This window comes from Ornithorhynchus anatinus, chromosome 10 (assembly GCF_004115215.2).
Source record: "Ornithorhynchus anatinus isolate Pmale09 chromosome 10, mOrnAna1.pri.v4, whole genome shotgun sequence".
Taxonomy (NCBI): domain Eukaryota; kingdom Metazoa; phylum Chordata; class Mammalia; order Monotremata; family Ornithorhynchidae; genus Ornithorhynchus; species Ornithorhynchus anatinus.
In genome coordinates this window covers 8,702,032-8,726,456 of record NC_041737.1, presented here as the reverse complement: position 1 = coordinate 8,726,456, position 24,425 = coordinate 8,702,032, and the positions used below count along the sequence as shown (strand labels likewise).

Here is a 24,425-nt window from a genome sequence, read left to right as displayed (position 1 = left end):
TCCAATCCCGGCCCTGCCACTTACCAGCCGTTGTGACCCTGGGCAAGTCATTTCCCTGTGCCTCAGTTACCTCATCTGTAAAATGGGGACAAAGACCGTGAGCCCCATGTGGGACAGGGGCTGGGTCCAGGCTGATCAGCTTGTATCCGCCCCAATGCTTAGAGTAGCGCTCGACACCTAATAAGTGCTGAGCAAACACCATCGTGATCATTATTTACAGAGAACCGTGCATTTTAGTAATGTCCATTTCTGATTTCCTAGGGTCATATATAAGGACTGAATTTTCTTTAATGCTATCTGGTAAGCATTCACTATGTGCCAGGCACTGTACGAAGTGCCGGGGTACATCCAAGATGATCAGGTTGGACACGGTCCCTGCCCCACACGGGACTCACAGTCCCGTTTTCCAGATGAGGAAACCAAGGCCCAGAGAAATAAAGTGACTTGACCAAGGTCACAGAGAAAACAAGTGGCGGAGCCAGGACTATAATAATAATGATGGTGCTTGTTAAGCGCTCACTATGTGCCGAGCACTGTTCTAAGCGCTGAGGTAGATACAAGGTCATCAGGATGTCCCACGTGGGGCTGACAGTTTAAACCCCCATTTTACAGATGAGGTCACCGAGGCACAGAGAAGTGAAGTGGTTTGCCCAAGATCACTCAGCAGACAAGTGGCAGAGCCGGGATTAGAGCCCACGACCTTCGGGCTCCCAGGCCCGGGCTCTCTCCACTTCGCCGCGCTGCTTCCGACTGATAAAATGCGATCGATCCGTCGATGGACCGCCACCTGAGAACCCAGCTGGCTTCTCCTATCAAAGTTCCCACCCGGGGTGAAAGCTAGGTCGGCCGGCTGAAACCACACCGGCCTCGAGTGGAACGGGCCCGGAAACTCCAAGGGATTCCGTATTTCCCTTCTCCTACCGTGGTGGACTGGAAGGTGCGTTTACGGAGGCAAAGTAGTCTTGGTTTACTTGGCAGCCTCGGATGACTTCTGAGACGGTGTTAATAGTCTGCGGAGAGGCGGAAAGAAAAAGCGGTCTCAACCCAAATGGAAGGAAGGCTAAATTTGAGGGGAAAACCAACCAATTGCTTCCCCAAACTGCAACAACTTGGACCATATAGACAGTTGATAAGAATGCCACTTTCGTGCCATTTCAAGCAAACACTCATACCACCCTGTCCCCCCGTTTCTAAGCTTTAGGCTTGCTGTGAGTAGGGAACGTATTTAACAACGCCGTTACAATATGCTCTCCCAAGAGCTTAGTAGAGTGTCTGCACACGGTAGGTGCTCAATAAATACCCCTGGCTGACTGACTGATCTGGGATGGTAAAAGTCCCCAAGTAATTACAAAACCCAAAGCTTCTCTTTCGGGAAAACATGCGACGGAGCAGATTATGGAATTCTTCAGGTGTGGGATAAAAGGAACTGCCGAGGCTTTAAGCGCCTCTCCCTCTATGGGGGATCAGAGGGGGCGGGGGAGAGGAAGAGCCGAGCACTTTGGGGAGAAGGAGGGAAGCCCGGACCGCCTAAGGCTCGTCTTAGCCCGACGAACCCCGACTTGGGTTCGGCCTGGAGTCGGCCAGGCCCAGCTCCCTGGCTCCGACGGGTCAGATCTCTCCCTCTGGTCCGGAAGCTCGTCGTAAGCGGGGAGGGTGACTACCGACTGTCACGCTGTACCCTCCCAAGCGCTTGGTAGAGTGCTCTGTTCTCGATAAGCGCTCGATAGATACCGCCGATCGATTCACTGCCCCAGGGCTTCGCTGTGTGCATTTTCAAGTTTACTGGACTCTCATTCCACCTGAAAGGGATCCCGGCTGAAATGCTCATTACAGCAGGAAAGGTAGGATAGCGTCCTTCCTCTCTAAACCTATTTTTCTTTCCAAACCTCCCATCTGTCAAGGACATCGCCACCCCGCCCCCCGGGTCCGGAATCCCACCGCTCAGGGTCATTCTTCACTCCATCCTCACCGCCTTTCAGCGGATCGGTCCTAGCCCCGGGCCAGGTTTCTCTTCTCCGCTCTCTCTGCCGTACTTACCTCCGTCAGGATATCAGCTGGAACCCCGGTTGCCATCAGAATAGTGCAAAGTTGCTGCAATAATCCACACTGAAACATAGCCTTCTGGCAACTGCTGGTGGCCCCGGGAGGATTGGTCGGGGACACCAGCACACGAACGAGCTATGAGAGTGGGCAAGACGCTTGCTTAGAGAAAGAAACCACACGTAAATATTCATTCTTGAATGCTCTACTACTTTCTGACAACGGGAACTCTGACAGGGTTGTATATGCTGAGCAGAAATGATGACTGACGGCTCAAGACCCCACAGTCAATTTCTTTTATGGTATTTCCTATGCCCTTACAATGTACTATGCGCTGAGCGCTGGGGTAGGTACAAGGTAATCAGGTTGGACCCGGTCCCTGTCCCACATGGGGCTCACAGTCTTGATCCCCATTTTATAGATGAGCTAACTGTGGCCCAGAGAAGTGAAGTGACTTGCCCAAGGTCTCCCAGCAAACAAGTGGAAGAGCCAGGATTAGAGAAGCAGCGTGGTATAGTGGATGGAGCACGGGCTTGGGAGTCAGAAGGCCCCGGCTCCGCCATCTGTCTGCTGTGTGACCCTGGGCAAGTCACTTCACTTCTCTGGGCCTCAGTTCCCTCATCTATAAAATGGGGATCGAGACTGCGAGCCCTATGTGGGACAAGGACCGTGTCCAACCTGATTACCTTGTATCTATCCCAGCTCTTAGTACAGTGCTTGGGCATACAGTAAGTGCTCAACAAATACTATGATGATGAGGAGGGTTTTTATGGAGGCAGAAATGTTCTCTTTACAGTAGATTTTGCAAATCTACTTTTTACAACGTAATTACACAGTTGGAATGTATAAAGTGGGATTCACAAAGTCTCATCTGATCCTTTATAAAATAGAGCCTCAAGAGGCAGGGTAATTGGCACACTCCGGCGAAGGAATGCCCAAGATTCAGCCCCGGGGTCACTGCCTCTGATGCCCAGACTGGCCTCCCCTGGAACCTAGAATATTGTGTGCCAAAGCCTCATTTTGTTCAATCGTTTGATGAGAAGGGGAGTCTCTCTCCCCCCTTCTACACTGTGGGCATAGAATCTCTCTCTTTATTGCTGAACTATACTTTTCAAGCGCTTAATACAGTGCTCTGCACATACTAAGCACTCAACAAATACGATTCAAGTGCTTTACAAATACCAAAAAAATATAAATAAAATCCAGTCTTCCCCCAAAGGGAAAATCTTACTAGCAGAAAAGGAGCAAACAGATCGACCTAACGCAGTCAGTCAGAGGCAACGATACCCAGAAGCAGCTTCCCCCCATGACGGTCCCAGAGGACAAACAACAGATGGGGCGGCTTGTCTACCTGCAGCATCAGATGAAGATTCGTCACTTTCTGCGCCGACCAGCCAGAGTTGTCGTCGCCCACCTCAAACCAGGGTTTCATCCTCTGGATGTACGAGCCTTCTTTAAAAAAATTTTGATTGGAGTTGTTGTTCTTTAACAGGTTCTGATGCAAAAGCAGGCAATCTTCCACCACTATACCTGAAATGACAGAAAAGTCAAAGTTAGAAGACTGAGACGCTCCGTTCCCTAATGGTTTCGACGAGAGTTTGAGGCTGCTTTTCCCGTTTTGTTTTCAACAGCCCAGGGGTGGTTATTGAGCGCTCTCTGTGTGCAGAGCATCATCATCGATATCTATTCAAGCGGTGGCATCTGAGCCCTTCCTAGGTGCAGAGCACTGTACTAAGCGTTTGGGAGAGTTCGCTACAATAGAGTTAGTAGACATGCTCCCTGCCCACAACCTTACAGGCTAGAGGGGGAGCCAGACAATATAAATGAATCATTTGTAAGAAACAATTTTAAGCTATGTACCCAAGTACTGTGGGGCTGAAGGTGGGGCAAAAACCCAATGTCCAAATGGCAGAGATCCAAGTGCATAGACGATGTGGAAGGGAGAGGGCACTGGAAAGAAAGAGGGCTTAATCCGGGAAGGCTTCTTGGAGGAGAGGGTCACCTTAATAATGCTGTGAAAGTGGAGAGAGTGGTGGTCTGGCACATATGAAGGAGGAGGGAGATCCAGGCCAAAGGGAAGACATGGGAAAGGGGTTGGTGGTGAGACAGATGAGATCGGGGTACAGTGAGCAAGGACAGTACAATGCTCTGCCCACAGAAAGTGCTCAATAAATATCAGCGATTGATTGATTGATCGACTGAAGGAGGCCATAGGAACGAATGCTTGCTTGGAAGGAAGTGCAGGCTACACTTCATTCAAGTGTACTGACTGAGTGCTTACTGTGGGCAGAGCACTGTACTAAGCGTCTGGCCCCATCCCACAACACGGCGGGAATCAATTCCGTGCAGCCAGACGACCGCAGCGATTGAGAAGTTCCATTTTTTGACAAACAAATCAATTTCCAGTGGACTTGGTTGACCTAGTTTTTAAGTCAGTGCAATCCCATTCAAGATGAGCCTCCATTTGCTTGGAATGAAACTGCCCCATTAAGAAAAGGCCTGTTAAAAACCTTTCACCTGCAAGGATTTATTTTAGGATTTTTTCCCTTTAGGCGCTTCTCAATATCCTCTCACATCAGTGGAAGAAAATGTCCACCCTCCCCATCCCGCCACCGCACCCCAGTGACCATACCTCCATCACTGTTTCCTTCCTCTGTTATGATGTCCAATAATTTCTCAAAAGCGTTTTCAAAAGCCACGATTTTCTGGATTGCCGCATTGCTTCTCGTCAATGCCTGGAGTAACAAGACACCCTGGGGGAGGAGGAGAGATGGGAATATTTACTGGAAAAAAAAAAGTTAGCGGGAAATAAAGTACACGTTAAAAACGACAGGGCCGGCCTGATCACTGAGGGTTGCTATTTAATCTGGGGAGGTACACTAACTCTTTCAGATTTCTCGGGGACAGTTCAGAAAATGACCTTTAAGTGCAGTACGCAGCACCCCGAGGGAGTTGGAGAGGGACGATGAACCTCTAAATAGTGAGTTCTCAAACTCCTTGCTCTAGGATTAGATTATGCCCCATTCGTGGGCAGTGTAAACTGGGAATTTTGTGATCTAACACAGTAGCTACAGGCCCCCAAAACAGTTTCTTATGAACCGCGGTATTTGCTGCAACTTAAAAACCTTCTGGCAAAAAGAAAATGAGCCAAAAGGAGAGAAAAACAGGTCCCAAAGGGGAGTTGAAGCGGCGTGGGGAGACGCTTCAGCGAAGAGGCGCTCACGGAGCCGGGCCCTGCCTGCCTGACTCCCGCTACCCTCGGGCAGCGGCAAACACAGGGGACCTTCACGGTTGGTTTCTCGGGAATGTCTGCCAAGGAACTGGCAAGCTGAGGGGAAATCCCCAAGGAGAATTCAGCCCCAAGGAGAGAAATCACAAACTCGGCAGCCGTGAAAATGATGAAAGTGTATATATTTTTATTACCCTATTTATTTTGTTAATGAGGTGTCCATCCCCTTGATTCTATTTATTGTGATTAAGTTGTCTTGTTTTCGTCCATCTGTCTCCCCCAATTAGACTGTGAACCTGTCAATGGGCAGGGATTGTCTCTATCTGTTGCCGAACTGTACATTCCAAGCGCTTAGTACAGTGCTCTGCACATAGTAAGTGCTCAATAAATACTATTGAATGAATGAATGAATACTCTGGGACCTTAAGAGCACCGGCAGGGAAGGAGAGCGGGGAGTTTTAAGAGACCCACATCATCCATCTCGTCCCCTTGTCCGATTCATGACCAAAACACCAATCTGTCAATGATAGTTACTGAGTGCAGAGCACTGTTCTAAGTGTTTGGGAGAGTAAACTAGAACAGAGTAGAGAGGGACGTTCCCTGCCCGCAACGAGCTTACAGTTCATAGAAATAAAATCTGGCTGACAGGAACTCCCTGAACACAATCCCCATCTCCTCGCTTGCGGTCTACTTACGTCATTACGTATGACCTCCCGCGAATCAGCTAACAAGTCCATCAATCTTGAAACACCTACAATGCAATGCAAGAAGTCAAAAAACGGACATTCCAGAAGGGCGTCAAGAATTTCAGAGAGCCAACGCCGACGGCCGGTCCCTCCGGGGTAAGATTCCCATTTTCCCCACTCGAGATTACGGAAGGCCGGAGAGCTACTTACCCATAGGACTGACCAGAATAATCTGTTGCACCTGAGGGCCCTGCTGCTTTAAAAGGGTTGTAAGAAGCCTCACTCCAGGCCAGCGGACGTGGAAATCGAACTCCTGCGAAATCAGTCAGAATGCAAAACTGATACGTCTCACGGGCTCTAAGGAAAAACATTTGGACCCAGGGCTCTTATCGCTAGGTGTAAAATTCCCCAATAAAAGGGACATTAAACATTTTTTAGCAAAGGCACAACCGTCCTACAGAAACATCGGTGCTAGAAGCCAGGTCCTTCGAACATTTTTTCTTTTTCCAGGATCGGTTAAACGCTTACTATGGGCCAGGCACTGTTCTCAGCGCTGGGGTAGCTACAAGCTGATCAGGTTGGACACAGCTCCACATGGGGCTCACACTCTTCGTCCCCATTCTACAGAGGAGACAACTGAGGCCCAGAGGAGTGAAGCGACTTGCCGAAGGACACACGGCAGACGAGTGGCGGAGCCGGGAGGGGGACCTTCCGACTCCCAGGCTCGTCCCACTGCCAAATCCTGTGCCCAGCACTGTGTCCCCAACCCCTAGAGGGACCAGGGAGGAACAGTGATGAGGTCAAGGGCAGCGGGAAGGAGGTGCACGTGACCCAAGGATGCCAAGAGTTCTCGGGCCAGGGGAGAAACTTCGGTGCTTGACATCCACGCCAGGAGTCACGGAGTCATTAAGTCAGATTGACTCGCCGCCCTCTCGCCAGTGTGCCAGACCTTGCCTAAATTAACAGTGAATCATAGCAATAAGAACTGTGGCATTTATTAAAAGTGCTTACTATTTTGAATGGCATTCGTTAAGCGCTTATTATGTGCCAGGCGCTGTACTACGCGCTGGGGTAGATACAAGATAATCAGGTTGGACACAGGCCCCGTCCCACATGGGGCTGGCAATCTAAGTAGGAGAGAGAACTGGTATTTAATCGCCTTTTTACAGATGAGGAAACTGAGGCCCAGAGATGTTTAGTGACTACCCGAGGTGCTCAGCAGGTCCGTGGGGAAGCCGGGAACGGGACTGAGGTGTCCTGACTTCCCGCCCTTTGCTCTTCCCGCTCGGCCACGCTGCTCCTCAACTTCACCCAGTTGAAATGACACGAGAATTTAACACTTTAAACACGCAACGCGATGGAAGAATCCGATCCCCCGCCACTCTTCAGGATGCTAAATGTCCCCACTCACCTCCAAGAAGGTTAACAGCAGAGTGATGTTATCTTGCTGCTTGATGAAGATTTCTGTAAATTGACTTCCTAAGTCATCAGCCTGTTTCTGGGGATTTTCTTCTGAAAGTCAAAGACGCATTGGTTCAACTTGGTGCTAACTTTATAACACCGTTATTTCAGGTAGCTAAATAACCCAGACTCATTCGTGGCTTAAGTACAAAAACACTTCCTCAAAATGCTCTTAGAGTCTGAAAGGTTCTGACGCTACAGATAGTGTAGTGGCCTATAATAATTATGATGGCATTTGTTAAGCGCTTACTATGTGCCAAGCACTGTTCTAAGGGCTGAGGTAGATACAAGGTCATCAGGTTGTCCCGCGTGGGGCTCACAGTCTTCATCCCCATTTTCCAGATGAGGTCACTGAGGTGCAGAGAAGTTAAGTGGCTTGCCCAAGGTCACACAGCAGACATGTGGTGGAGCTGGGATTAGAATAATTATAATGTTGGTATTTGTTAAGCGCTTACTATGGGCAGAGCACTGTTCTAAGTGCTGGGTAGATACAGGGTCATCAGGTTGTCCCACGTGAGGCTCACGGTTAATCCCCATTTTACAGATGAGGGAACTGAGGCCCAGAGAAGTGAGGTGACTTGCCCACAGTCACCCAGCCGACAAGTGGCAGAGCCTGGATTCGAACCCACGACCTCTTACTCCCAAGACCGGGCTCTTTCCCACTGAGCCACGCTGCTACTCTGCTGTGCCTGTGCTACCGTGACAGTTATTCAATAGTATTTATTGAGCGCTACGTGCAGGGCACTGTACTAAGCGCTTGGAATGTACAAATTGGTAACAGATAGAGACAGTCCCTGCCCTTTGACGGGCTTATCCCTTTCAAAGAAAAGGAGCCTCTAATGCCTTTAAGTGCAATTCACCCCGCGCCCCACAATATTGACATAAATATTCATTCATTCCATCGTATTTATTGAGCGCTTACTATGTCGTGGCTCAGTGGAAAGAGCACGGGCTTTGGAGTCAGGGCTCATGAGTTCGAATCCCAGCTCTGCCACTTGTCGGCTGTGTGACTGTGGGCAAGTCACTTAACTTCTCCGTGCCTCAGTTCCCTCATCTGTAAAATGGGGATTAAGACTGTGAGCCCCACGTGGGACAACCTGATTCCCCTATGTCTACCCCAGCGCTTAGAACAGTGCTCGGCACATAGTAAGCGCTTAACAAATACCATCATTATTACCATCATTATTATGTGCAGAGTACTGTACTAAGCGCTTGGAATGGACAATTCGGCAACAGATAGAGACGATCCCTGCCCGATGACGGGCTCATAATCTAAATGGGACTTTATTCTTACACTCTTCCATTTCTCCTACCCTTAACCTACTTTAATGTCTATCTTCCCCTGCGACTGTAAACTCCTTCTGGGCAGGGACTGTGTCTACCAACTCTGTACTTTCCCAAGTGTTTAGTATAGTGCTTTGCACACGGTAAGCGGATTAAGTCTTAATTTTTAAGAGTCCGGATTAATCTTTAAATGAAAAAGGATTTCTCCTGTCTAATCCGTTCAAATCGGCATTTCCCTTCTTAAACTGAGCGCTTGCTACTGAGCACAGACTCTTCATACCAGATATGGTTAATGATTCCTTTGTTCGGTCCTCGTGCGCACTGTAAAAGTCAATACTCTAACCACAAAGAGGATCAGTCATCGACCCTGCCTTTTTCAGAAGAAAACGGTTTTTACTTTTCTTATTCTCAAAGGATTATCAGAGTAAAAAGCTGACATTTCCGGCCCCTTAGCTGTTCTTTGAAAAAAAACCTTCACCCTGATGACGACGACAAAAAAAAAAATAATCCTCAGGATCACTGGAAATAATTTCACTAGAGGTGGAGAAACAACCAAATGATTACCCAAAATGAATTTACAACTATCAGAGCTCACTACACTTCCTGGTCTCGATGGTAAAACTATTTCTTCTCCGCTGTGAGGAATGATAGCCCAGTCGGTAATCAGAAAAACTGCAGGCTTAAAGGCAAGGCACCACGATGCTGATAAAAAAATAAAATAAAATTCCCGCTCCGGATGGGCCGAAATGGACTCTAGACTATAAGCATTTAGTATTTAGTATTTAATAGTATTTATTGAGCGCTTACTATGTGCAGAGCACTGTACTAAGCGCTTGGGATGAACAAGTCGGCAACAGATAGAGACGGTCCCTGCCGTTTGACGGGCTTACAGTAAGCGTGCTGCGGGCAGGGAATGCGTCTCTTTCTTGTTCTACTGCGCTCTCCCAAGCGCTTAGCACCGTGCTCTGCACAGAGACGGCGTTTCATAAATACGATCGACTGACGGGGGAAAGACCTTTTCAAGGAGCAAATTCAGTCGGGGTACGCGTGCTCCCGGGGCTGCAGCTGGTGGTAATCCGAGTAACGGCTGCGGCGTCCGGATCCTACAGGATTGAATCCCCGGGCCTCAAGGCGCGGGATGGTGTTCTTTGGAATGTTTAGCTCCAAGAAGTTACTCGGTCTGAAATATGAAGCTGGATTCCCACCCCCCCGCTTAAAAGGTCTCCCTGGAAGTGAAATGCCACTTGGAGAGAAGGGCCTCTTTTAGATACTGCAAGGGCCCCCTAAGGCTCAGAAAGAACTCAGGCTTCTCCTAAAGTGCCCGATTTTTCTCTCTCACAATGGAACAGTTTGGCTCATTAAAACAGATGTCAAAACGCGCTCGGATTTCTTGGAAGTCCAATTTGAAAAAAAAAAAAAAAAAAGGGAGATAAAAATATTTCCCCTTGGTATGTCTACAATACTATATTGTATTGTTTACAATACATTATTTGTACATTCCAAGCGCTTAGTACAGTGCTCTGCACATAGTAAGCGCCCAATAAATACTACTGAATGAATGAATATTATAAATGCTGCATTTTCATCAACACAATTACCGATAATTAATAATGCTGGTACTTAAGCGCTTGCTATGCGCCAAGCACTGTTCTAAGCGCTGGGGAGATGCAAGGTCATCAGGCGGTCCCACGTGGGGCTCACAGTCTTCATCCCCGTTTTTACAGATGAGGGGACTGAGGCACAGAGAAGTGAAGTGACTTGCCCAAGGTCACACAGCATTCATTCCTTCGATCGTATTTAGTGAGCACTTAATCGTATTTATTGAGCACAGCAGACAAGTGGCGGAGCCGGGATTAGAATCCATGACTTCGGACTCCCAAACCTGGGTTTTGATTGATTGAATAATTGATAGTGTTATCGATTATAGTGGCATCAATTATACCACTATCAATTACAGTGGTATTTATTAAGCGCTTTCTAAGTACCAAGCACACGGGTAGATATTATACATATGCAGATTAGACACAGTCCCTGCCCCTAATGGGGATCATAGTCTAAGGGGGAGGAAGAATAGGTATTTAATCCCTGTTTTACAGATGAGGAAACTGAGGCCCAGACAAGTTCAGACAAGGTTCCACAGCAGGCAAGTGAAGGAGCCGGGACTAGAAACCTGATCTCCTGGCTCCGTGAAGCACTTATGATCAGCGTGGCTCAGTGGAAAGAGCCCGGGCTTGGGAGTCAGAGGTCATGGGTTCGAATCCTGGCTCCGCCACCTGACAGCTGGGTGACTGTGGGCAAGTCACTTCCCTTCTCTGTGCCTCGGTTACCTCATCTGTAAAATGGGGATTAAGTCTGTGAGCCTCACGTGGGACAACCTGATTCCCCTGTATCTCCCCCAGCGCTTAGAACAGTGCTCTGCCCATAGTAAGCGCTTAACAAATACCAACAATATTATTATTACCCTTATACCCTCCCATTTCCCCTATCTGGAATTCATTTTAATGTCTGTCTCCCCATCTCGACTACGTTCCTTGTGGGAAGGGAACATGTCTACCGACGCTACTGTACTCTCCAAAGTGCTTAGGACAGTGTTCAAGCACGCAGGAAGTGCTCAATAAATACCACTGCTTGATCTCTCCACGAAGGCCATGCTGCCTTGCCTTGAAAGATCCTTTGGGGATAAATGATTTATTTTAACTATTTGATGTTCGGAATATTGAATGCTTTTTCTTTTGAACAATGGAGTCATTTTGTTTCCCCCAACCATCATTTTTACGAATCTGAATAAGGGGAATGTATCATTCTGATTCGGATCCATTTGTGCTGGGCATATAAATTTCTCACCAACATTCTGAAAAAGACCCAAAGCGTCTTTGTTACGCTAACCTCCAAAATGAAATTATTTTTCAAAACTCCTGAGATTTGCTTGAAATGAATTCTAAGTTCCAGAATTACTGAAGGGTTGATACTGCACCACCGATATTTTGTCATGGATTTCCCAACTACTATTTTTCAGGGTTTGGATTTGAGAAAGAGGCCTTTTGAAGGATTGTGGAAAACAAAGGTGCAACTTAATCTGGACATGGACTGACATATATGAGGTAATATATATATTACCATCTGGGGTGTCTCAAAACATTTTTCACGGAATGAGAAGAGGAGAATAATTGGGGATTGAAGGCAATTGCCCATAGTAGACAGGGATGAAATACGTTCTGGATCAAAAAAACCAACCCAAAATACCTTAGCACAGAGCTAAGGTTGAAGTGCCCAGCATCATGATTTGCCAAGATAACAAGTTGTTCTGAACTGTGCTGCGATGACCTGATCTGACCTCGGAGATCAAAAGGAAGAGATCCATCCGACAGCCTCACCTCCTGGAGCTGGCCTCAAGTTAACAACCCCAATCATGGGTTCTAATTCCGCTTCCGCCACTTGTCTGCTGTGCGATCTCGGGAAAGTCACTTCCTTTCTCCGGGCTTCAGTGCCCTCATCTGTAAAACCGGGATTGACACCGTGCGCCCAACGAACGACAGGGACTGTGTCCGACTTGATTTGCTTGCATCCATTCCAGCAGTTAGTTCACTGCCTGGCGCAAAGTAAGCGCTTAACAAATACCATCAGCATTATTATTATTATTATCTGTGACCTTTGGACATTTGATATTCGCCTCACCTTCAACCCCACCACACTCAGGTACACATCTTGAAATTATCTATTGTAAATGACTTATTTACATGAATGTCTGCCCCCCTCTAGGCTGTAGACTTGTTGCGGGCAGGGAAGGGTCTGCTAACACTCCCAAGAGATTAGTACAATGCTCTGCAGGTAGTAAATGCTCAATAAATACCTTTGAGTGAGCTGAGAACACCCCTTATCTCTAATTCACTCTGGCATTTACTCCCTGAGCAGAGAGGGAGAACATCTTTTTTTATGGTGTTTGTTAAGTCCTTACTATTTACCTAGCACCGTCCTAAGCAGATACAGAGTAATCCGGTTGGACACAGTCCTCGTCCCACATGGGGCTCACAGTCTCGATCCCCATTTTACAGATGAGGTCACTGAGGCCCAGAGAAGTGAAGTGACTTGCCCAAGCTCACACAGGAGGTAAGTGGACGAGCCGGGATCAGAACTCAAGGTCCTCTGACTCCCAGGCCCTTGCTCTATTCTCGTTATCTTGATGATGTCCTGTTTTGTTCTGCTTTGTTTTGCTGTCTGTCTCCCCCATGTGATTGTGAGCATCATTGGGCCCGTCATTGGGCCGGGACGGTCTCTATCTGTTGCCCAATTGTACATTCCAAGCGCTTAGCACAGTGCTCTGCACACAGTCAGCGCTCGGTAAATACTAATGAATGAATATCCACTAAGCCAATCACATTTTGTCGAGGAATTTTGTCTTCCTCGATCTGGTTTTCCAGCAAGCGAAACAACTCTCAGAGGGAAAATTCATTTTCTTTATTCCAGGTTCAGCATCAAAATGCTGTGGAGAACTAACAAAAAGTTCAGCTGGACTAATGACATTAAGACTCTCAAACGACAGTAATGAGAAACCCTATTCTATGTTTTTCTTTCTTTCACTTATCTTCCTTGTGGAAAAATAAAAAATCAAATACTGATAGGAAAGAAAAGCTGCAAACATTTCCGGAAAGGCTACGGTAATATAACTCTAATGTCTGGAGGAGCATTCTTCCTTCAGATTAATTGAGTACAAAGAGCAGAGATTGTTCCACCTAAATATAATAATAATGTTGGTATTTGTTGAGCGCTTACTATTCCAACCGCTCCAAACCCGGATGACAAATGAGGAGAAGACATTAAAGTCAAAACTGAACTAGGACATCAACTGCAGGCAGAAAGGGACTGCGCTCAAACAACAGCCCTGGCATTTATTGAGAGCTTACGGCGTGCTAGGCACTGGGACAGACACCAGATCATCAGACTGGACACAGTTCTCGTCCTCCCTACGGAGAAGCAGCGTGGCCTCCTTAATTAACGTTGGTATCTGTTAAGCGCTTACTATGTGCCGAGCGCTGTTCTAAGCGCTGAGTGGAAAGAGTACAGGCCTGGGAGTCAAGAGGACCTGGGTTCCAACCCCAGCTCTGCCCCTTGCCTGCTGTGTGACGTGGGACAGTGACGGGGACTGACCTGATCACCTCCTATTTGTGACACTTACTACAGGGCTTGGCACAGAGTAAAGTCTGAACCACCACGATTGCTATTTAATCACCATCTAAAAGGGAGGGAGAGAAAGAGAGCACAGGTATTTTATTCCCATTTTACAGATGAGGGAACTGCGGCACAGAGAGGTTAAGTGACTTGCTCAAGGTCTCACAGAGCAGCCAGTGGAGAACCGTCACCCAAACCCGAGCCTCCCAACAGATTAAGAAGAGCACGGATTACCAACGGCCCCGCCCCGGCATCTTTTTTCAGGGATCGCCAAGTGGGGAAAATAAACTTATTTTTGGTTAACAAGAAGCGAGGTGAGTTATGGTGAGCAGGACTGGGGTTTGGGGAGGGGATGGTCTAGCGAAGGACAACCAAAGAGATAAAGTATTTAAGCAAATTCCAAATGTAGATCACACTGAGTGATTACGATCCTAGTAATGATAACTGCAGCACTTAAGTGCTTACTACGTGCCAGGAACTGTACTAAGCGCTGGGGTAGATGTAACTTATGAAGGCCCCCGCTGGACCTCGGTGACATTTATAAAATCGTGGATGTGGAGAAAGGCTCCCTGACAAGTGGTCAGTGAACAAATTCCCCCATGAGAAACAAGTCTGTAATAATAATAATAATAATCACAGCGGCATGTATTCGTTCAATAGTATTTATTGAGCGCTTACTATGTGCAGAGCACTGTACTAAGCGCTTGGAGTGTACAATTCGGCAACAGATGGAGACAATCCCCGCCCAATGACGGGCTCACGGTCTTAAATGCTTACTATGTGCCAGGCGCTAAACTAAGCGCTGAGGTAGGTACAAGACCATCGGGTCCCACATGGGGCTCACAGTCTAAGAGGGACGACGGGGACTGAATCCCCATTTTGTAAACTGAGGAAACTGAGCCACAGAGAAGTTAAGTGACTGGCCCAAGGTCCCACAGCAGGCAAGTGGTGGAGCTGGAGTTAGAACCCAGGTCCTCCGTCAGTTCAAAAGTTTGCTTCCCCTTCTCAAATAGTCAGAAAATCGCGAGAGTTCAAATAATAACTGTGGTATTGTTAAATGCTTACCCTGTCCTAATTCATGCACTAAGCGCTGGGACAGATCCGATATTATCCGGTCAGAGACACAATCCCTGTCCCATCTGGGGCTCACAGTCTAAGTAGGAGCTAGAACAGGTATTTAGAGCCCGTTTTACAGGGGAGGAAATTGAGGAACAGAAGTTAAGTGACTTGCCAAGGTCACGCAGTGAACAGGTGGCAGAGCCAGGTTTAGAATCCAGATCCTCTGACTCTTGGGCCTGTGCTGGTCCACTAGGCTAGGCTACTTCCAATCAAACTTTGATGAGAATAAACACCCAAGAATTTATTAATGCCTTCTCTTCAGATTTAAGGAATTCAAGTGACTGATGGATTTATTCTTTATTATAGATGAATTATTACCCCTACATTTCAAATACACCCCTCTGGAGGTTGGTGTGTCTCTGTCCCTGTCACACTCACACATACACACTCTTGTATTTTGGTGCAATTCACCTGGAGAGGCACTAGATTGAAGGGGATGACAAAACGGCAAGCAATTTACTCTTCTACGAAAAGGGACAAATGGAGGAGGACGCTATTAGTCCGATTAAATAAAAAGAAACTAATTTACGGACAGACGGAGGGGCATCAGTTGAGTCTGGGAGGTGAAGCGCCTGATGCACGGAAGCTTCCCACGCTGCATAATTGGCTCGCCTGTGATTTTGAAACTCGTTCGGAAAGAACATTTCCTCACTTCAAATACTTTAGAAAATGATTATTCAATTCCCCCCCAAAAACAGCAGTTAGAATTTTCTTAAAATGAGGGTTGAAAGGCGACCAGACCAAAACTCGAGGGAAGAAATAGAGGTGTTAGTTTCAAGAGTGGTGCCATAATGTTGATCAGAACATGCATTATTTAAAAGGGACACTGTCAATCTAAGTGGGACAAATCTGATTCCTTCCCTTCATAAAATCATTTCAAATGTTTACTCTCTATTTTTCTTCACAAAAATGCCCGAATGCTTTCCTCGGCACACTGAGGTGGGGTGTGGGTGGACTTTCTTAGGCTGATGGAATTCTTTCCATGTTTTTAAAAAGGTATTTGGTAAAGCACTTACTTTGTGCCACTCTTCTACGAGCTGGGCTAGATACAAAGCGATCAAGTAGGACACAGCCCACGTCCCCCATGGGGCTCCCAGACTTAATCCCCATTTTACAAATGAGAAACCGAGGCCCAGAGAAGTGAAGTGACTTGCCCACGGTCACACGGCGGACAAGTGGCGGAGCCGGGATTAGAACCCAGCTCCTCCGACTCCCAGGTCCGTGGCTCTATCCACAAGGCCATGCCGCTGCCGTTAAAAAGACGCCGTGGAAAGCATTTCCAAGCCTAGGGGGACAATCTTGTTTCTCAGAAAACAAATGCCCATAATTTGGCAAGCGAGAAGCTCCCATCTAGGTTTAAAAAAAGGAGCATCTGGGCAAGAAAACCAAACTTGGTTTGAGGTGAAGAGCATTCCCAACGGGAAGGACACGAGCACCGCTTGACAGTGTCCTTTTTACAGGGATAAACACCTTATCCAAAATTATGCCTAAAAGCATCATGCACACACAAATATATATGTACTGAGTCGTCTTTTTTACCTTCCAAATCATCTTCAAAGGGAGACATAAAAGAAAGAAGAGAAACGAGTTTGACAGAGCAGTTTCCTACGCAGTACTACACACAGAAAACTTAACAGCGGAATCGGCGTCACAGAGATTTCAAAGAGGCGACAGCACCCCTTTCAAAAGTATTCGCTTCTCACACTAATTGGGGGCCAGAGAGAAATCAAAGTATTTTCAGTGAGCATTTCACAGACAGGGAGAGGAGTCAGAATCTGCAAAAGGAAATGCCGTCCTATGACTTAGAATTTCCTGCCCAATTGCACCCCAGTGCGCTGAAGCCGACTCGCCCTCTAGAACGATCAAGAGTTGAGTTCGGGGTACAAAGGAGGGAGAGAAAGAGGATGTTCATTTGGGGAGAGACAGAACTATAAACTGTGAACATTTTCCTCCCGCTTGCCAGACGGACGGTGTTCCCTTCCCAGGGCTGAACGCCGATGACGTGGAGCTTGACACTAATAGAACTCGCCCTACTAGATCATCTAGATTTTGCTGTAATTCAATTTCGCACCCTGCCAAACGCAGAACTGCTTTCCAGCCGGATTCCTTTACTTTGCCTGACTGGCAGGAAAACCAGTTTTAATAATTGCTTCATTCTCAACTTTGGATGGGTCAACTTTGAACTAGATTGCTGTCCACCTGAGAGTAAACAAAAGCGGAGACTCTTGTGACAGATACTCAAAGTGAATTCTACTGGCCTGCCTAATAATTCTTTCTTTCTAGCTCTTTCATTTGCTGGTTTAACCTGTACCACGATCATGGCTTCAGTTCACAATTTCGTAAGAAATTACTCAAAGCAAATTCTGCTCTTCCCACTGCATTATAGTAAGATTACCTAGAGGTCAATTAGGGCTCTGGGCTCAATAACTACCTCCTCTTTGCTGCAATATCGATACGTTTCAGAGAGCAAAACACTTCATAAAGATAAAATTCAGAAATCTTTGAGATAGAGGGTTTTTTGGAGAGAATAAAAAGCTACCAGTTTTATTACATGGTGCAAAAACATTCACCTGACAATCATCTTCCATGTGTTTTTCCTGAGAGAAACAATATTTGACCCTACCAAACCTTGCATCTGCTGAGGGCACAATTAACTCAGATTTTGATATTAAACTGAATTTACTAGGCTATAAGACACGAGAAAAGCTCAGTTCAGAGGCATTAAATTGAACTACCAAGCCCCAACATGTCAACTGAATTTAGACAGAATTTAGATAGTTCACTGCAAAATAGTGACTGCAAAATTTAAACAAACACAGAAAGTTGCTTAAAAGGCTATTTATCCCAACTCAAAACGAAGTAAAACAGTTTTAATGAACACCACCCTTAAAAAAACATCTATTATGCTGGAATCTTGCGTGCAAAACTAAAAATGCATGAACATTTATGTAAACGTCGATGGAAATGAAATTTTTAAAATGGATTTCTAATCGTTGACAAAATTAGTCTTATTTTTTCAAGAGAAAATATGCCAATTTACCTGGTTCTTCCTCTTCCACATCATTTGACATTATATTGTAGAGGGTATCCAAAGCATATCCTATTATTTCAGAATCCGAGCTGCAAATCAAAATAACAAAATATTTTCACATCTCATTGACCTCTACAGAGATGATTATTTAGCCCGAAAACGTGCAGAGACTCCGATGGAAGAGACTTGAATGAGCAGGAATGGCATTCCTGGAATGGAATGCTGTCCAAAGATTTGGGAATATTAATAAAAACCCGATTTGCTTTTAACCACCCCAGGACTTAGTTCTTAGCCTGGCATATAGTAAGTGCTTAATAAATACCATTATTATTATTATTGTTATTAGAAGAGTAGGGAATTTACTTCCAGCTCATTTTCTGTTTCGGGTCTGATTTCTGCAAATACCTAGGGGACAAGTAAAACGGCTGTTTGGTTTCCGTCTTTAACGTTTCTACGTCTTCATGAAATAAACCATTTTGTTTGTTTAAAGCTAATTTCAGAAAAAGGAGGAAAATTAGGGGCTAGAGGCTTACCGGTCCGTCTGCAGAACGTGGATCAGATGTTCCATAGCCTGGATCCCCACTTCGAGGCGATATTTCTGCCCGTAAAAGAGAGACGGGAAGAACGGTATTAGAAGGAACCAACGCTGGCCGCTCGAACGGAAACCGTCCGAAAACCCGGCCACCCACCTTGGACAGTGATTTCAGAGCTCGAACCGCGTCCCTCCTGTCATCCAGCAGTGTAGACGAAGCCACTCGGTCGCAAAGTTTTTGAATCTGGCACGGAAGAAAGGGGGACGGCGTTAGGGGGAAGAAAAAGCCGGCGAAGCCCAAGTCTGCGAGGACCTCCTCCCCCCTTCAAAGCCCTACTGAGCGCTCACCTCCTCCAGGAGGCCTTCCTAGGCTGAGCCCCCCTTTTCCTCCGCTCCTCCTCCCCTCCCCGTCACCCCCACTCCCTCCCCCAGCACTTCTGTATATATGTACGTATTGATTATTCTATTTTATTGATGATGTGTCCATATCTATGATTCTATTCATCTATTTTGGTGCGATTGATGCCCGGCTACTTCTTTTGTTGGCTGTCTCCCCCTTCTAGACTGTGAGCCCGTCGTTGGGCACGGACTGTCTCTATTTCTTGCCGAACTGTACTTTCCAAGCGCTTAGTAGAGTGTTCTGCACACAGAAAGCGCTCAGTAAGTACCACAATGAATGAATGAAAGCAGTAACAGTATTCTACGAGCTGGGGCGTGCCGGTCTGGTAAAATTACGAGCGACTTGGCTATCTCTCCCTGATGCAGAGGATAAGGGGGTAATTTTTTTTTTTAATAGCATTTGTAGCACATTTAAAGTGCTCAATAAATACCACTGACTGAGTGCCAGGCACTGTACTAAGCGCTGGAGTAGACCCAAGCTAATCAGGTCGGACAGAATCCAATGTCCCATGTTCGCAGTCTTAAGTCTTACCATTTTACAGATGAGGTACCTGAGGCCCAGAGAAGTGAAGTGACTTCCCCAAGGTCACAGAGCAGACAAGTGTGAATCAGAATTAGAACTCAGATCCTTCCGACTCCCAGGCCCGTGTTCTCTCCACTAAGCCACGCTGCTCCTCTGTTTCGTTCGCAGCCAGAGCCCTCCCAGAGGGGGGAAAATTACGGCTTCAAGTCCGTGATGTGACAACAGAACTCTCCCTGTCTTAAGTACTTCCCGCCCAGTGGCAAGATTATGGGCTTGTGAGTCAGAAGACGTGGGTTCTAATCCCGGCTCCACTTGCCTGTGTGACCTTGGGCAAGCCGCTTCACTTATCTGTGCCTCAGTTACCTCGTCTGTAAAATGGGGATTAAGACTGTGAGCCCCACGTGTAAGCCCCTGATTACCTCCTATCTACCCCGGTGCTTAGAACACTGCTTGGCACCTAGTAAGTGCTTAACAAATGCCATCATCATTATTATTATTATAATAAAGACAAAACAAGTAGAAATGACAGGCACGGATCCAAAGGTAGCTAGTTCTTTTGGAAGGAGAGGACCGGGCTGTAAAATGTTGGTTTGAGGAAGGAAGGGGTTGAAACCACGGGCCATGTGTGATTTTTTTTTTTCTTCTGTCTTAACTGCATTTCATTTATCCACACTGAAATACACTGAGAACAAGTAGTGGATCCTAATAATAATAATAATCTGAGGTTCTCTGGTCTTGATTTTCATTTCAAAGCCCGCTGCAGTTCAACTTAGCGTTCAGTTTGGAGCCACTCTGATTCACCTTCTGCTGACCCTGAGCGAGTTCACTTCCCCATCAGGATTTCGGTCATCTCCTGTTTATAACCGGGGTAGTTCGTACGCCTTTAATACGGGCCAAGCACTGGACCAAGCTCTGGGGTAGATTCTAATCCCGGCTCCGCCGCTTGTCAGCTCTGTGACCTCGGGCGAGTCACTTCACTTCTCTGGGCCTCAGTTCCCGCCTCTGCAAAATGGGGATGAAGACTGTGAGCCCCACGTGGGACAACCTCATCACCTTGTATCCCCCCGCCGGCGCTTAGAACGGTGCTTTGCACATAGCAAGCGCTTAATAAATATTATTATTATTATTATACTAGATCATCGGGACAGAGACGGTCCCTGTTCCACCCTGGGCTCACAGTCTAAGAGATAAGGAGAACAAGTACTAAACACCCAGGCGTACAGATAAGGAAATGGAGGCACAGAGACGTTCAGTGGCCTGCCCAAGGTCACGCCAGAGGGCAAGCGGCGGAGCCGGGATTAGAACTCAGGTCCTCTGACTCCCAGCCTCGCGCTCTTTCCACTAGCCCGTGCTGCTTCTCTTCGGATGCGGAAGGAAAGTGCTATATTTAGCAAAAGGAAATTAATGAACCTTTAGCATTATAAACATGTCATTCACTTAGACTCTGAGCTCCTTACAGGGAGGGCTCGTGTCTGTTTATTGCTATATTGTCCTGTCCCAAGAGCTCAGTACAGTGCTTGGCACAGAGAATAAGCACTCGATAAATACCGACTGAACCAACGTTGGCGTTTCCAGGCTTGGTTCAAATGGCTTCTTCCGGTAATAGGTTGAAACAAACGATAATAATTACAGATGAGGGAACTGAGGCCCGGAGAAGTGAAGCGACTCGCCCACGGTCACACGGCAGACAGGTGGCGGAGCCGGCATTAGAACCCAGGACCTTTGACTTCCAAGCCCGGGCTCTTTCCACTCGGCCACGCGGCTCCACAAAGCCCGTCGCACTGCAGACCCGAGGGACACTAGCCTCAACTGACTCTGTGGGATACTCTCCACGGCCGTCAGAAGGACCTGGGTTCTAATCCCGGCGACGCCACTCGTCCGCTGGGTGAGCTTGGGCGCGTCGCTTCACTTCTCGGTCCCTCGGTCCCCTCATCTGTCAAATGGGGACAGACTGTGAGCCCCGTGGGGGACAGGGACACCCTGTCCCCGCGTCCACCCTGATCGACTTGGATTCATTCCACCGCACTGAGCGCTTACTGTGTGCAGGACACTGTGCTCAGCGCTTGGGAAAGCACAACGCAACAAGACACCGGGACGTCCCCTGCCCGCCACGAGCTCCGGGTCCGGAGGAGGGGAGACAGGCGTCGAAAGAAATCAATAAAACAGATTGAGAAGCGGCGAGGCTCAGCGGAAAGAGCCCGGGCTTGGGAGTCAGAGGTCACGGGTTCAAATCCCCGCTCTGCCCCTTGTCAGCTGGGGGACTGTGGGCGAGCCACTTCACTTCTCTGGGCCTCGGTGACCTCATCTGTAAAATGGGGATGAGGACTGGGAGTCCCATGTGGGACAACCTGATGACCCTGTGTCTCCCCCAGCGCTTAGCACAGCGCTCTGCACATAGTAAGCGCTTAACAGATACCAACATTATTATATGGACATAAGTGCTGTGGGGGTGGGACGGGGGAGGGGGAGCGAGGAAAAGCGGGGCTGAGCCTGGGAAGGCCTCCTGGAGGAGGCGGGCCTGCGAGAAAGCCTTCGACGGGAGGAGGCGGGAATCGACCGCAGCGCTTAGAACAGGGCTTGGACCGCAGTGTTTAAGAAATACGATAAAAAGTAAAAATAAAAAATAAATGAAAGGACTGTGGTCTCCCCCGGGGCCCTGGGCAGTGGGGTCGGACGACTGACGGGACGGCGGCTGAGCGCTCGCACGCTGTGCCCCACTCCATCACCCCAGTGTTTCGAACAGTGCTTGACGCACGGAGAAGCGGCGTGGCTCAGCGGCAGGAGCCCGGGCTTGGGAGGGGCAGAGGCCGTGGGTTCGAATCCCGGCTCCGCCGCTCGTCAGCTGTGGGACTCTGGGCAAGTCACTTCATTCAATAGTATTTGTTGAGCGCTTACTATGGGCAGAGCACCGGACTAAGCGCTTGGAATGGACAGAGGGCTAACAGATAGAGACGGTCCCTGCCCTCTGAGGGGCTGACGGTCTAATCGGGGGAGACGGACGGACAAGAACGATGGCAATAAATAGAATCGAGGGGATGGACATCTCATTAACAAAATAAACAGGGTAATGCTCTGGGCCTCAGTGACCTCATCTGGAAAATGGGAATGAAGACTGGGAGCCTCCTGTGGGACAATCTGATGACCCCGTATCTACTCCAGTGTTTAGAACAGTGCTCGGCACATAGTGAGCACTTAAATACCAACATAATTATTATAAGAAGTGCCTGACAGTAGTACTGTTAACAATGATGATTCGGAGTCAGAAGTCATGGGTTCGAATCCCTGTTCTGCCACATGTCAGCTGTGTGACTGTGGGCGAGTCACTTCACTTCTCTGAGCCTCAGTTCCCTCATCTGTAAAATGGGGATTAACTGTGGGATGACCTGATGACCCCGTATCTCCCCTAGTGCTTAGAACAGTGCTCTGCACATAGTAAGCGCTTAACAAATACCAACATCATTATTATTATTATGATGATAGCATTTAAGTGCTTAGTAATAATGATGATTATGGTCTGTGTTAAGCCCTTACTCGGTGCCAAGCACTGTTCTAAGCGCTGGGGCTGATCCCAGGGAATCAGGTTGGACACAGCCCCCGTCCCACCTGGGGCTCCCAGGCTCCATCCCCATTTTCCAGATGAGGGAACCGAGGCCCAGAGAAGGGAAGTGACTTGCCCAGAGTCACCCAGCTAAGTGGCGGAACCGGGATTAGAACCCACAACCTCTGACTCCCAAGCCCGGGGCTCTTCCCACGGAGCCCAAGCGCTTAGTCCAGTGCTCTGCAGCCAGTAGGCGCTCAGTAGATATGATGGAAGGAAGATAAGGATCGGGGTCGGGATTAGAACCTGTGACCTGACTCCCAAGCCCGAGGCTCTTCCCATGGAGCCCAAGTGCTTAGTCCAGTGCTCTGCACCCAGTAGGCGCTCAGTAGATAGGAAGGAAGGAAGGAAGGAAGGAAAGAAGGAAGGGGTCGGAATTAGAACCCACGACCTGTGACTCCCAAGCCTGGAGCTCTTCCCAAGGAACTCAAACGCTTTGTCCAGTGCTTTGCACCCAGGAGGCGCTCAATAGATACTCATAGAAGGAAGGAGAGGGTCGAGGCCGGGATTCGAACTCACGACCTCTGACCCCAAGCGCTTAGCACCCAGTAGGTGCTCAGGAGATACTGATGGAAGAGAGGGTGGGGATTCGAACCCACGACCTCTGACCCCAAGCGCTTAGCTCAGTGCCCTGCACTCAGCAGGCGCTCAGTACAATCTGATGGAAGGAAGGGGGTGGGATTCGAACCCACGACCTCTGACCCCGACCGCTTAGCTCAATAGAAACTGATGGAAGAAAGGAGAGGGTGGGGATTCGAACCCACGACCCCTGACCCCGAGCGCTTAGCTCAGGGCTAGTGCACCCTGCTGGCGCTCAGTGGAATCTGATGGAGGGAAGGGGTGGGATTCGAACCCACGACCCCTGACTCCGAGCGCTTAGCTCAGGGCTGGGCACCCTGCAGGCGCTCAGTAGGTACTGATGGAGGGAAGGGGTGGGATTCGAACCCACGACCCCCGACTCCGAGCGCTTAGCTCAGGGCTGGGCACCCTGCAGGCGCTCAGTAGAATCTGATGGAAGGAAGGGCAGGGTGGGGATTCGAACCCACGACCTCTGACCCCGAGCGCTTAGCTCAGGGCCGCGCAGGCCGCAGGCGCGGCGAGGTGGGGGGGGGGGGGGGGGGGGCGGGCGAAGGCGGCTGTCGCGACTGTGGCGATTGTGTGTCGGGGTCCTCACCGTCTCGGCGCCCGAGGGCTGCGGGCCGGAGCTCTGCCCCCCCATGACCCCCCGCAGGAAGTTCATCTTGGGGCCGGCGACAGGGAAACGTCCCCCGACGTGGGCTCGATGGGTCCGTCGGCGGCGACCGCGGCGGGGTCCGCCGTCCCCTCGGCCCCCTCAGGCCGGAACCCGTCCCCGCCG

The 24,425-nt window shown here is 48.4% G+C and overlaps 1 protein-coding gene across 4 annotated transcripts in view; it reads right to left on the bottom strand.

The window, feature by feature from the left end:
- Window positions 1–24,425, bottom strand: part of USO1 (USO1 vesicle transport factor) — a 47,243-nt gene extending 22,818 nt beyond the window's left edge. For 2 of the 4 annotated variants that reach the window (XM_029073242.2, XM_029073244.2), the window contains exons 1-11: window positions 24,243–24,424; window positions 18,706–18,792; window positions 18,550–18,614; window positions 18,026–18,105; window positions 7,367–7,467; window positions 6,166–6,268; window positions 5,965–6,020; window positions 4,673–4,793; window positions 3,392–3,570; window positions 2,038–2,178; window positions 922–1,010 (exon numbers count right to left, since the gene is read on the bottom strand). In XM_029073242.2, coding sequence (XP_028929075.1) covers window positions 922–1,010; window positions 2,038–2,178; window positions 3,392–3,570; window positions 4,673–4,793; window positions 5,965–6,020; window positions 6,166–6,268; window positions 7,367–7,467; window positions 18,026–18,105; window positions 18,550–18,614; window positions 18,706–18,792; window positions 24,243–24,308 — 1,088 coding nt within the window. In that variant the 5' untranslated portion in view covers window positions 24,309–24,424. Of the gene's footprint in view, window positions 1–921; window positions 1,011–2,037; window positions 2,179–3,391; window positions 3,571–4,672; window positions 4,794–5,964; window positions 6,021–6,165; window positions 6,269–7,366; window positions 7,468–16,524; window positions 16,537–18,025; window positions 18,106–18,549; window positions 18,615–18,705; window positions 18,793–24,242 lie in introns of all 4 variants that reach the window. The other 2 variants (XM_029073241.2, XM_029073243.2) reach the window with 2 other exon arrangements.